At 44.7% G+C, this 14,736-nt stretch overlaps 1 protein-coding gene across 2 annotated transcripts in view; it reads right to left on the bottom strand.

The window, feature by feature from the left end:
* Positions 1 to 14,736, bottom strand: part of LOC141144549 (collagen alpha-4(VI) chain-like) — a 418,531-nt gene that overhangs the window by 179,844 nt on the left and 223,951 nt on the right. For both annotated transcript variants that reach the window (XM_073630331.1, XM_073630330.1), the window contains exons 19-20: positions 14,575 to 14,619; positions 3,437 to 3,490 (exon numbers count right to left, since the gene is read on the bottom strand). In XM_073630331.1, the coding sequence (XP_073486432.1) occupies positions 3,437 to 3,490; positions 14,575 to 14,619 (99 nt within the window). The remainder of the gene's footprint in view (positions 1 to 3,436; positions 3,491 to 14,574; positions 14,620 to 14,736) is intronic.

Here is a 14,736-nt window from a genome sequence, read left to right as displayed (position 1 = left end):
TGGTAGTCCAGAGTCTGTCAGCATACATTTGATCATTTCAGACAGAGTTCTATTCTTTCTTTCAGCTACTCCATTTTGTTCTGGTGTATACGGGACAGTCTTTTGATGTTATATTCCATTCTGTTTTAAGTACTCTTGCATCTTACCTCCTGTGAATTCACCTCCATTATCACTCCGAAGTATGAGAGGCTTCCTCTGAAACTTGTTACTGGTCTTTATTATATAGTCTTTTAATTTGTCGAAAACTTCACTCTTGTGTTACATTAGGTAGGTGACTGTGTATCTAGTCGTCTATGAAAGTCACTATGTATCTGTTGCCTCCAGGTGTAGGTGCTTTTAGGGGACCACACACGTCACTGTGAACTAAGTCAAGTGGTCTTGAAGCTCTCTTCTGACTTTGGGAAGTGTTGCTCTTGTAGCTTTGGATCTAATGCAATATTCACACTTAACAGTAACTGGACAAGGGGATACTGTTAGATCCCTTGTCAGATTCCTCCTCTGTAGTTCCTGAATGCATTCTGGGTGTCTGTGACCTAGACGTCAGTCCCATATATGTATACAGTCATTGTGCTTGTGTGTACATAGTCTCACCTTTTCCTTCACTGTGTCGAGGTGATATAGATGATGATCCAGCTTGGCACTTGCTATTGTCTGTTTGCCATTTAGAATAGAACACTTGTCACCTTGGAATTTTACAGTGAGTCCTGTGGCTGTTAGACGCTTCACAGATAAGAGTCCTCCTTCTAGAATAGGAACATAAAGCACATCTTTCACTGGTATGGCTAAATTGTGTCCCGCATCATCCGGGCATACAAGGGTTCCATGCCCATATCCTTCTGCACGTATTTTGCTTCCACCTGCAAGATAAATAGTTTCTTTGTTGTTCAGATCAAGTTCTGTGAAGAAACTTCTATCACTCGTCATGTGACTGGTTGCCCCGGAATCGATGCACCAGCCTTGGCATTTATTGTTGCATGTCATTTTAAATATGGCATTCCAGTTTCCTTCCCATGGATCATTGATTATGGTTTCGACCTTTTGTTTAGCATAAGAGGGACGCTGTCTTATTTGCTCTGCTTTCCATATAGTACAGTCTTTCTTTATGTGTCCCTGTTTGTGGCATCTGAAACACACTCTGGTCTCTTTCCTGTGTAACCTTGTGTCTGTAACTTTAAGAGCAGTTCTGGTGTCAGTTTCTGTGGAGTCATGCACTAATTACTTTCTTCTCTGATACTCATCTATGAGCCTATTTTTTACAAATGCTAGCGTCAGATCTGTCTCAGGTCATGTCTCCAGTGCATTGATTAGTGCAGTATATGTATCGGGCAAACTGCATAACAACATGGCTGCAGTGTGACTGTCTGTTATATTCTCCCCGATTAATCTGAATTGCGCAATCACTTCCAGCATTGCTTTTATATGTTCCTGCATGTCCTGTTCTCTGCCAAGTCTCAATTTGTAGAGTTTCCGCAGCAGAAACAGCTTGCTGTTTAAACTGGATCTTTCATGCAGTCTTTTCAGTACATCCCACATGCCTTTCGCTGTGTCCTCATGACGTATATGAATGAGCTGATCATCCTCCACTAGTAAGGTTATGGTGGCCTGTGCCTGTCTGTTTTTCTTGTCCCAGTCCTGATTATTATCCTGTGGCCTCTCTGTGGTGGTAACCTCCCACAAGTCATCTCTGGATAATAGCATTTCCACTTTGAACTTCCATAGCTGATAATTGTCATTGTTCAGCTTGGCCACTGAGAGTTTAAGCTCTGAGTTTCTGGCCATTTTTTCTCTCCTTTATATACGAACAGTCTTACTTGTCTATAGGAGATGTCACTGGAAAACTTCCTTATGTGGATCTCCGCATAAGCCACACTGTCCCGTTCGAGGCTTTGTTCTGCCTGGGCCACACCTGGTCATATGACTTTATCCGAACACTGGGCCCATCCTGTTTCAGAGTACGATTGCTGGGTGTGGAGGAGTCAATTCAGATCAGACATTGTGGAGTAACAGGAACCGGCTTCTTTATTGTAACATAACCACACCTCACCTTGCATGGTAAGAAAGAACACAGACAGGAAAAAGAAACGAACAAGTACAACACTATATATAGGAAATACAACACATCATAGAAAAATGCATAGCATATACAGTATCACTGAGCATTAGCGACATCTAGTGTCCTGTTTTTGAACTGCAGTCAATAGGCTAAGCTGAAAGTTGTTGTATCTCCAACAAGTGTCCTAATAGTAAAAGTCAGCAGCTACAAATACTGTAGCTGCTGACTTAAAAAAAAAAAAAAAGAAAAAAAAAAACACAAAATAGGCGTCAATTTAATTACAAAACTATGGTTAGAAGTTGGTTAACCTCCTAGCTTCTGGATAAATTATGTATTTTCTATTGGTAATTTAATTTATGATGTATTATATGCCTGCCCAATTTGGGACATAACTAAATAATTATGCTAATTTCCCTGCCTTGTAATGGCAATCATTCTTACTCATTTAAGAGTTGCTGACCTCTGATTATGGTAAAACTCTCCTATCCCATTACAGGGTATGCTTACACACTTATTTGTAGATCTTCATAGTAAAAACCAGACAGATGACACCCAAGTAACTAACCCTAACCTTCCACTTTGACACATCGAATAGAACACTGCACCGTGTACAACTTGTCATCTGAGCACAATAATGTGTTCTATCTAGTACGTATATGGTATATACATGTCTTTTTTATGAAAGAAAGATAATCATTCAGCAATATAAATTATTTTTAATTGTCATTTTGTTGCCCCCTGGTGGTCACAAAATCTTAAAGTGGTGTTCCACCCAAAAAAAAAATGCATAAATGTGCCTAAAAAAAAAAAAAAAAAATTTGGAAAAAAATGTATTTTTTACTCACCTCTAAATGCCTGTTGCTAGGTGGTCCCTCGTAGTCTGCCTCCTTCAGTGCCTGGGCTGGTGACATCACTTCCCCTCAGCACAGGAAGGGCTCAGCTCTGCCCCCTCCCTCTTGTCAATCATATGGGACACATGACAGTCCCATATGATTGTGCGGCCAACCACGGCGCAAACGGAGGGGGAGACGAGCAGGGCTTCCGATCCCCCGCATCACTGGACCCTGGGACAGGTAAGTGTCCAATTATTAAAAGTCAGCAGCTGTAGTATTTGTAGCTGCTGAATTTTATTTATTTTTTTTTTAGTGGGAACTCCTCTTTAAGTAGCTGCTAAGTTTCCCTATGCGTCACATACCCATAGCCATAGCTGACAAACATTATACAACATGAACACAAAATTTGAAAGCAATATACCTAATATAGCAGCTGAACCACTTAAAAGTATAATTAGCAATTAAAACCTAAAGGCATTCACAGGGGTACTGCCATGACACATTCACGTGGAAAGTTTTTTGCTTTGTTAAAGAGATGAAAGTGACCTACCTGTGGACCAGTGCTACCTGTTTCCCCGGGTAATCCAGGTGCTCCATTCTCACCCTGTAGCAATATTAAAACACTCATATTACTTTCAAATTTTCTGAGAATACATATTATAATCACGCATATAATCAGATTTGGTGCAACAAACATATTTTTGTGATCGCGATTCATGTAAGTGGAGGAGTCAGTTTGGGAGTATTGCATGTTGTGCCGTAAATATGTGTGTGACATGAAATATGTTGTGGAAGGGGAAATTAGCCTTTAGCCATCCTTTCACTTACCTAACTTTGAAAATAAAACTCTTATGCCCTGTACACACGGTTGGACATTGATCGGACATTCCGACAACAAAATCCATGGATTTTTTCCGACGGATGTTGGCTCAAACTTGTCTTGCATACACACGGTCACACAAAGTTGTCGGAAAATCCGATAGTTCTGAACGCGGTGACGTAAAACACGTACGTCAGGGCAGTAGCCAATAGCTTTTTTCTCTTAATTTATTGTGAGCATGCGTGGCATGAGTCGGATTTGTATAAACACGATCGGAATTTCCGACAACGGATTTTGATGTTGGAAAATTTTATAGCGAGCTCTCAAACTTTGTGTGTCGGACAACAAGGTCCTATCACACATTTTCCATCGGAAAATCCTATCGTGTGTACAGGGCATAACATTTTACCTGAACTTGAAACTGGTCTTTGCCCACATAGGATGAAGCAACAGGTTTACCTTTAATGCTAGACCCCTACAGAATTGAATACTTACCTTTCCTTTTTCTCCCTTGTTGTTTCACATCAAGAGAAAGCAAAAGCTACCCTTTGTCAACTCCCAGTCAATCCCAGTTGGAGCTTGTTCAGGGCTGAGGATCATCTTCTTGCTCTTATATGGGTTTTGCCAGGGCTTTTTTTCAGCCGGAACTCACCGGAACTGTGTTCTGGAACCTTTGTCAACCCTCTCCTCTCCAGCCTGTCATTTAATACTGAAGTCAGTAGAGGACATTTTTTGCACAGCGCACTTCCTCTATTGGCTTCTCTGTGCTAGTTCTCCACAATTAGGGCTGCTGCCCTCGATCACTGGTGAGGTCCCAGGTCCTAACCTTCAGCTGCTGTAGTGATTTGGGAGGAAGCTTCCATCCCTGCCTGCTGCCGCTACTCAGCCTTTGTAGCACGGAGCAGAGGAGCCCTGAAACACCTACTCAGCTCTGTGCTACAGTAGGGAAGCTCTCCGGTCCACTGCACTGTGCAGAAAAAAAATCCTGCACATACCATGGAGAGCGGAGACAGCAGAAGAGGTGAGGGACCTGTCACTCTGAAAACGAGGGAAAGCTTTGCAGAGACTGAGTTCATTCAGAGAGGAGTGCACTGTGAAAGTATGTGGGGGAGGGAGATTATGTGGAGAGAGGTAAAGTTTGTGTGTGTTTAGAAGAGGGGAGAGGATTGTACACAGAGGAGAGCTTGGGGGAATTTGTGATGAGAGGGGAACTGAGAAAGTATGTGTGTGGAGGAGGGGGGGTCAGTAGAGCGGAGAGCTGGGGAGATTTGTGATGAGAGAAGAGCTGGGGAGATTTGTGATGAGAGGAGAGCTGAGGGGATTTGTGATGAGAGGAGAGCTGGGGGGATTTGTGATGAGAGAAGAGCTGGGGAGATTTGTGATGAGAGGAGAGCTGAGGGGATTTGTGATGAGAGGAGAGCTGGGGAGATTTGTGATGAGAGGAGAGCTGAGGGGATTTGTGATGAGAGGAGAGCTGAGGGGATTTGTGATGAGAGGTGAGCTGGGGGGATTTGTGATAAGAGGGGAGCTGGGGGGATTTGTTATGAGAGGAGAGCTGGGGGGATTTGTACAGAGAGGGGAGCTGGGGAGATTTGTACAGAGAGGGAAGCTGGGTGGATTTGTACAGGGAGGGGAGCTGGGGGGATTTGTACAGAGAGGGGAGCTGGGGGGATTTGTGATGAGAGGAGAGCTGGGGGATTTGTGATGAGAGGAGAGCTGGGGGATTTGTGATTAGAGGAGAGCTGGGGGGATTTGTTATGAGAGGAGAGCTGGGGGGATTTGTACAGAGAGGGGAGCTGGGGGGATTTGTGATGAGAGGAGAGCTTGGGGGATTTGTGATGAGAGGAGAGCTGGGGGGATTTGTTATGAGAGGGGAGCTGGGGGGATTTGTACAGAGAGGGGAGCTGGGGGGATTTGTGATGAGAGGAGAGCTGAGGGAATTTGTGATGAGAGGAGAGCTGGGGGGATTTGTGATGAGAGGAGAGCTGAGGGGGTTTGTGATGAGAGAAGAGCTGGAGGGATTTGTGATGAGAGGAGAGCTTGGGGGATTTGTGATGAGAGGAGAGCTAGGAGGGGATTTGTGATGAGAGGAGAGCTAGGAGGGGATTTGTGATGAGAGGAGAGCTGGGGGGGATTTGTGATGAGAGGAGAGCTGGGGGGATTTGTGATGAGAGGAGAGCTAGGAGGGGATTTGTGATGATAGGAGAGCTAGGAGGGGATTTGTAATGAAGAGAGCTGGGGGGGGATGTTGGGGAATTTGCCTTATGTGATACACAGTTCTAAGCCTTAACTCATTGCAATTTTGTGGCACCGCTGTAATTCTCTTCTCCAAGAAAGGTGTGGTTGGGGCGGAGTTTGGGCGTGGTTGGGGCGGAGAGTTAGACAGAGAAGGTGAGTTCCTGCACCTTTTCTCTGAGAAAAAAGCCCTGGGTTTGGCCAAATACCAAGCACCAGCACTGTTACAAGAGAAATGCTATCTACAATTATAAGCTATCTACAGTAATTCATAACCCCTAACTTCTGATCCTAACCTTAACTATTAGCCCAACTCTGTAACTGTAAACTAATTTCTAACCTTGACCCTAAAAATGAACTTACACTCATTTTTTTTTTTTTGGTCCCCTGCATAGTTCAGATCTCAGTAGATCATAGACAGTTGAGCATATGACTGGCAGGGGGCCTGTGTATGGAGGTGGCTCAAAATAAAAAAGATGTATAACTGTACTAAAAGAGCAATTGTAATTTAATTCCTAAAATGCTTGATTTACCTTACAGATGCTGAAAGTACCAGTATCAAAGACTAACAGTCCCATGCAAAATACTCAGCATCAAATCAAACTGTTTGAGTAAAAGTAACTTTGATTTTAGATCAAAGTTTTAGGAGCAACATCGATCTCATGCTGTATACTGAGCTTAGATGGCTTTTTTAATTGTTTGACTGTTTCTAACATGTATTCTTGATCATAATCACAGAAGACAAGGCTGCACACTGATGATGTCACACCATGTGTTTATACTGTAGCTTTCAGTGCAGTCCCCACCCATAGCCACAACCCTCTAAAGCATTTCACCTTGATTGGGCTTATTTTTAGGGGTGTAAACACACATCAAATGGGTGTGGCTATTGGCAGGGGTTGTGTCAAAAGCCAATTTGAATGAATAAAGCCATAGTGTGATGTCATCAGAGTGCAGCCTCGTCTTTTGTGTTAGCTGCTATACCGAGTGGGATGGACTCTTTAGGGCTGGCACTTGGCACATTAAGGGACCAGGGGATCGTGCACAAAGCTTGGAGTGGCGCTGTTTCCTTTTGATTCACAACAGTGTATTCTTGATGATCTAAAATGTTGAGTGTCTATCGGTATTTGAAGCACCATCATACATCGTCTTAACCCTTCTCGGAAAAGTTCTGACGTCTTACTGCAGCCTTTAGCAGTGTATGTACAGTATGTTTACATTTGTCTTCTAATTACATTAAAAAAACATGAAAGGGAGGCGCATGCGCGGCAGCTCCGAAGATGGCCGCTGGCTACTAGACCCCCGGGAATCACCGGATAAAAACGGCGCATGTCAGGAGGAACTTGGAGGGACAGATGAAAGCGGCCGGAGTTCTGGCCAGTTATGCCAAGATGGTGGCGGCTCCACGAGGCCCGCACAGCACAGAGGAAGCTGAAGACTCCATAGCTGACCAGGACACTCAGCCTCCTCAGTCCCCAGGTATGGACTTTCCGCCCCTGCCCCTGGCCACCTCTCCTTCATCCACTGAGTCCCTCTTGGGCAGGGGCCTCCCATCTACTCCTATGACGGATCCCCACACAGGACTTTTATTGTCTGTATCAGAGACATCTGCCGCCATCCCTGCGCCCTCAGACTTCCCCCCAATGATGGATGCCTTCTCCCAGCTGCTCTCTAAAAGTCTGGCCCTAAATGCAGCCCAAATTACAGCATCCATCCATGCAGATTTGCAGCAAATAGGGCAAAGAATGGACACAATCGAAAAGAAAGCTAACCAAGCTGTGTCACGCATTAATCAAAACTCAGCAAGGATTTAGGATATGCAGGAACAACTGGAAACAGCATTTGCGAAAATCGATGACCTCGAGAATAGATCGAGACGCTATAACTTTCGCATCCGCGGGCTCCCCGAATCAGAAAAAGAGGTACACAATTGTGCTGTGGAACCTCATACCTGATATCACTGAGCATCGCCTGGAGCTCGACAGAGCACACAGGGCCCTGCAACCCCCTCACTCGGATTTTCTCCCCAGAGACATTATCGTTAAGCCCCATTTCTACTCTGTGAAGGAGAAAGTAATGAGGAGATCTAGGGGTGCAGACAACATCAAATTGCTGGGACATAGGATCCAGATCTTTGCAGATTTGTCGCCATACACGGTACAAAGAAGGCGCTCCCTCAAACCTTTGCTTCAACTTCTGCTGAAAAAGGAAATCTCGTATCGGTGGTCATTCCCCCTGCGTCTGAATTTTTCCTACAGAAACAAAAACTCTAGCTTTTCTTCCTTCGCAGAGGGAGAACGCCTGCTTCTCCAGTTGGGCCTGATTCCCCTGTATCCATCGCCCTCCCAGAACAGCAGGAGCTCCACTTCTTCCACGAAAAGGCCTCCGCCTGCAAGTCTGCTACAACTTACCTGGCTGAAGCAAAGCTTTAAGCGCTCGAAAGAAAATCTTCCCCCATGATGTCCTGCAATAGCCAAGGATCAGGGCTCTGATCCGGAACTCTCTTTATGCTATTTTCAGAACTTCAGAGTCTCTCCCAGTTCTCTACAGGTCCCACATCTGAGATCTCCCACATTAAGGGTTTGACTTCTTTGGTACAAGTTACTGCCCATACTTCTGTTCCCGGATGTCCCCGGTCCGATAACAACAGCCCCTACAACTCCATTGGCCTGGGTCAGAGACAGGGGGGTAATTATGCCTAAATACCTCTGGACTATGTTGGAGGGGTTATTTATGTTCAATTTAACAGCTCTGGGAGCTACCTTTCACTGTATGTAATCTCACAATATCTTATACCATGTAGTCAGTTTTTGGGCATCCTATCTCATTTTAAGCAAGGGTTAGGCTTGTTACCCCATCTCACGGATTACACTGGACCGCTATGAAGGCCCAGGGCCCAGGCGATGCAGTGTCATCTCCCACTTTCTCTTTACGGTTTGTGGACCTATCGGTTCTTTAGTCCATGGTCACCCCGATGTTATGTGTTTATCGGTCCTCCCGGGCTCCAGGGTTTGGGGTCCCGGGAAGGGGGTGGGATTTCTTGTTCAGCTCCCAGCTGATGGTACCTTGTCTTTGATTGGTTTTTTTTAGAAGTGGGGACGCTCAGTTCTTTTAAGAAATGTTAGACTATTTTACGGTCTTCAGTTGTGTTACTTTTCAGGTGGCGGGGCCGCGGTGATCTTAATGCACCTCAAGTAGAAACCAAGTGCACTGATAGTGCCTTGGGTTTCTTGCCCGGTAGTCCTACTGTTTGGACTCCAAACCTCTCAGGATTAGGGCACGGCATGGCTAAACCATCCTACCCCGGGGTATGGGGGGGTCTGGGGACCCCCGTTACATTATAATACGTTTATTTTTCATACAGGAATGTTTATTGTTTCAGATTTATGCAATCATTGTTCTCTCTTCTCTTTTCTCTCATCCCTCTCCACTCCCTCTCTCTTTCTCTCCACATGAGCTGGTCTGGACCCCGCTTCTGTCTCTGGCCTTCCCTCCCAGGTCTCGCGTTCTCGGCATTCTCCAACCTCAGGAACCTCAAGGCTACTTCCTCTCACCGGTCAGGTAAGATCATGCACACGAATAGGGCTTCACACCACCCACTTTATGCCTGAACACCTAACCATTTCCCCCACCCTAAAAATGTTATCACATAACACCCAGGGTTTGAACTCCCCCATCAAAAGGAGAAAACTATTCTAACTCTATCAGTCTGTGCAAGCGGATATTCTCCTCTTGCAAGAGACCCATTTTCCCATTTCCTACAATACCACATTCCTTCACCGACGCTTTCCCCAATTTTTTTTATCCTCTGCGCCCAATAAAACAAAAGGGGTCGCAATCTATTTTGCTAAACATATTAACCTATCTCAACCTGAGACGGTTGTAGACCCCCAAGGTCATTATATATTGGTCTCTGGGAATATAGATGGGGAATTATACACTTTTGTTTCCTATTACTCACCTAACAAGGGCCAGAGGGCATTCTTTGAATCCCTACTCCACAAACTTGGACCTCACCTAAAGGGCACAATTTTTTTTTGGAGGGGACTCTAATATAGCCTTCGACTTCTCCCTGGACAAATCCGGATCTGGGTTGTCAAAATCTAAATGTCCTTCCAAACAAAGTGTCCGAATAGCGAAGCTAATACATGGGGCGGGATTGGTAGACATTTGGAGGGAAATTAACCCTCGGGCAAGAGACTACACGCATTTTTCGGCACCCCATGGATCTTATGCCAGGATAGACCACATCTTTACACACCCCAATTCAACCCTTTACTTGTAAAATCCCGGATTGTAGATACCCCTTTATCCGACCACTCTATGGTCACATTGACAGCCCTCAGACCTTCGGGACACAGAGACCGCCCGCGCTGGTGCCTACAGGAATCTATTCTTAGTGACCCCATACAAGCCTCTATCATAGAGGAAGCAATTAAGGAATACTTTAGTCTGAACACTACGACGGATGTTTCTCCAACGATGGTGTGGGCGGCACATAAGTCTGTGATCCGGGGGAAACTAATTCAATTGTCAGCTAAACTTAAAGCAGAACATAGAGCAACAAAGTTGACGGCAGAATTTCAATCACTCGCAAAAGTACACAAACTCCATTCCACTCCTGATTCGTTGGCTAACGTAGACAAAGCTCCGGCCCTTCTCAATTTGTCCTTAACTACAGCAGCTGAAAAAGCACCTCAGGTGGACTGGGACACGTTTTTACTCTCAGAAGGATAGGATAGGTTCGAAGCTGGCGCTTAAACTTAGCCCTAAACCTCGCCAACTAGCCTTCCCCAAAATCAAGTTGCAATCGGGAGACCTAACTCAGCACCCTACAAAAATTATGGAGGAATTCCATCGGTTCTATTCAGAGCACTACAAACCTCAATGTCCCTCTTTACGGCAGTCAAAAAGCTGTTTCCTTGATTCATTAAGTTTACCCACAGTGTCTAAAGATCATAAGGATCTGTTGGACAGCCGTTCTCACCATCAGAGGTCCTCGATATGATCAAATCTTTGAAAAAAGGATCTTCTCCTGGTCCAAACGGGTTCTCCACCGGATATTATAAAAAATTCGGTACTACCTTGGCACCTCATCTCTCTAAGTTTTTTAACTTTCTCCGGAAAGGTTCCCCCCGGGGACAGATTTAAACACAGCATATATCTCAGTGATTCCCAAGCCGGGGAAAGACACAAGCGAAGTAGGGAACTATCGGCCTCTCGTTAATTAACAATGACATCAAGATTATGACCAAGATTTTAGCAAAAGATCCCCTCATACATTAACGGAGATCAGGTGGGCTTTATACCGGGGAGACAGGGTCCCAACCAGATTAGACGGTCCATAGATGTAATCTCGCTCCTTAAATCACAATGGGACGGGAGCCCTCCTCAAACAGACTTCCTATTATTGATTGACCTACACAAGGCGTTTGACTCCATAGATTGGGGCTACCTGTCAGAGATTCTGAAAAGATTGGGCTTTGGCCCTCACTTCATGAACTTAATCCACTCCATGTACTCCAAACCTTCTGCTCAGGTGAGACTAATGGGTAGATACTCAGAATCATTTCCCATTGGTAGGGGGACCAGACAGGGGTGTCCTCTTTCCCCCCTACTCTTTGCCATGGCCATTGAAACCCTAGCTATAGCTATTAGAACAAATCCCGATATTAGGGGGGTGACCTGCGGCGACAGGGAACACAAAGGCGCCCTGTACGCAGATGACCTCTTGCTTTACATAACCTCTCCGCTAATTTCTACGCCAGTCATACATAGGGTGCTAAACTCATTCAGTAGAATATCAGGTTTAAAGGTCAATATGTCCAAATCCACGGCCCTAAATATCACGGTACCGCCCGAACTACTATCACAACTCACTAATAACTTCACGTTTTCCTGGGCTCCTAAGGCCATCCCCCATTTGCGGATACACTTGACCCCGGATGTTAAAGATCTATTTAATGCCAACTATCCCCCAATGATCACCAAATGTAGAGGGGATCTTCAACGACGGTCGAGATGTGGTCTGTCCTGGTTGGGAAGGGTGCATGCCGTAAAGATGACTCTCCTGCCTCTCCTCTTATACTTATTCCGATCGCTGCCAATCCCGCTCCCGAAGAGCTTTTTGGGGAAATTCCAATCTGAGATAATCCGCTTTGTATGGGGAAACAAGGGGTATAGATGTCCGTCCAAAATACTTCTACGCCTGAAATCCCAAGGTGGCTTGGGCCTGCCGGACCTCTGGGGATTATCCCAAATCTCGATGATTTTTTCTAAAGGCCCGAAGCCGGAATGACTCTCTATGGAAAGGTGGGCAACACCCCTCAACACCATCGACTTCCTCCTATGGTGTGACTCCAAACAAAGACCGGCTATAATGGCCCCTACCCTTTCACACTCTATCTCTTTAAGCACTAAGCTATTCAAACATTCCTCTATCATATCTCCCCATTATCACACATCTTCCATAACGCTAAATTTCCCCCGGGTTTAAATATTCAGGCTTTCCGATGGTGGGCAGATAAAGGTCTCTACCGGATAGGCCACTTCTTTTCCCAAACTGGCTCTCTTACCTTATCCCACTGTAAACATAAGTTAGACATGCCCAATTCGGAACAGTTTAGATACACACAAATCTCACACTTCCTAAACGCGATTTGGGTCACCAAACTGGACCTCCCTCAATTACCCCCTATGAGCATTGGTGCTCCAACATTTCGGATCAAAAGGGAGGAATTTCACTAATATACATCGCATTACAGACGAATCTGGGCAAGCCGAGCTATGCGAAGGCCTGGGAGGAGGTCACGGGTGGAACGTGGCCGCCAACAGAATGGTTCCGGGCATGGATACGCTCCTTCAGAGGTATATGTAACATCTCCCTTATCGAGGCTAATGTAAAGATTCTGTCCAGGTGGTACTATGTCCCCTCTAGAATAGCTTTAATCTATCCTGGGACCTCACCTCTTTGCTTTAGGGGTTGCGGGCTAGTAGGTTCTATGCTACATACCTGGTGGACCTGTCCCCGCATTAGAAACTTTTGGCGGAAAATCTTCCACACAATAAGCAAATTAGTGAAGGTTTCAATAGGCCCCAGCCCCTACATTGCCTTGTTCAACCACACCATCCCCGAGATACCTAAATATCTACAGGCTCTCTCTTTCTTTGTCCTTTTGGGGGCGAAAATCACTATAGCTAAAGCCTGGAAGAAAACCACGGTAGCTTTCCAGTATTGCAAAAGAAAGGTGTCTTGGATCGTGTCCCAGGTACAAATAGTTGCTAAGCTGAATGACAAAATGGAGAAGTTTTATGCTATATGGGAGCCTTGGGCCATGTTCTGTAATATAACTCTCATACCGGGGTTGGAGCCTAGTTCCAGACCTGCTCATGCGCTAAGCTAATAAACTCCCTACCCTTCTTCTCCTCTATCCTCCCTACTCCCACAATCTCTCTCTCTACTCTCTGGATCTTCTTAGCCTCTTAGGCTCTTTTGAAGTACTAAGAACATTTTTACCCCACTGGCGGGGGAAATCTTGGAGATGGTTGGTTGAGGCGTCGGTGGGACTCCTTCACTGCTCGATAAATTTAATCTTCTCTTACATACTGGCCTAGACTTGGAGGGCACCACCTTATAGCCCTCTCTCTTAGACCTCACATTCCTGGGGGAGGCTGGGGAGACCCTTATCACACCTACAGGAAGTTCCCATAGGGTTAGTGTATGTGGGCCCCCAGTACGTCCTGGTGTACACCCATCAGGAAAACACACTTTAACATGGTATCCTACTCGGGCGGTGTTGGGCTCCCTCTGTCTGCTCTGACCTGAATATTTTGTCCGGTTGTATTGGGCCTGATCTTTTTCCCCAGGAACACTCTACCATTTACCCCAGAAGTTATTATAGTTTATTACTACCCTCATACAGCATTTTTGTGCCCTCAGGCCCACCTACACAGTGGTTTATCATTAATTGTTCACTCTCTGTCCACCTTATTCACCCAAGGAAAAAGTTATTGAGAGGTTTTGGTACAGAGAATGTGGCATATTACTTGACTGGAAGGGTACATAGGAAGCTCTTGAGTATTTGGTAGCAAGTACGATATGATTTTTTTATTCACCTTTTCTTTACTCTGCTCCTGCTTGGTACTTCTTCTCTCCTCTTTTCCCTTAATAACAGCCTTATTATTTTCTATTTGGTGGGCTGTAAAGCTTTAGCAAGCAATTGCATGTATCTTTATGTTTTATCTAACTTTATGTTTTATGTGAAATAACTCAATAAAAAATATTTTAAAATTAAAAACCAAAAAAAACCCAAAAAAACATGAAAAACAGAAATATATAGAAAACACTAGAAAAATAAAGTTAGAGGGAAAGTAAGGTTTCATTGGATCCCTTTTATTTTTTATAAATAGCATCTTCAACTATAATGATTAGTGATGGTATTGATCCAGATAATTAATATGACAACTTTTTTTAGGGTTAAGAAAGGATTTTTTTCCCCACTGTAAGTATAAATTGCAAGTTGTCTCACTGGGGTTTTATTTTCCTTTTCTAGATGAATAGTATTAGGATTGTTAGATTTTTGTAAACCTTGTTATACTGTACAAGTAACATGTTTTAGAAACATTTGTCTCACCTGTTCTCCGGGTACACCATCAATTCCATTCTCACCACCTTCCCCCTGAAAAAAATACAGCTTAAGTATTTCTGAAATTATGTACGTTGTACTTTATTATGCTCTATCACGCTAACCGTTAGCAAGTGACAGAGTGCAAATACACACAGACACACACATACA

This window comes from Aquarana catesbeiana, linkage group LG05, assembly GCF_042186555.1.
Source record: "Aquarana catesbeiana isolate 2022-GZ linkage group LG05, ASM4218655v1, whole genome shotgun sequence".
NCBI lineage: Eukaryota > Metazoa > Chordata > Amphibia > Anura > Ranidae > Aquarana > Aquarana catesbeiana.
This window is presented reverse-complemented; position numbering and strand designations above follow the sequence as displayed.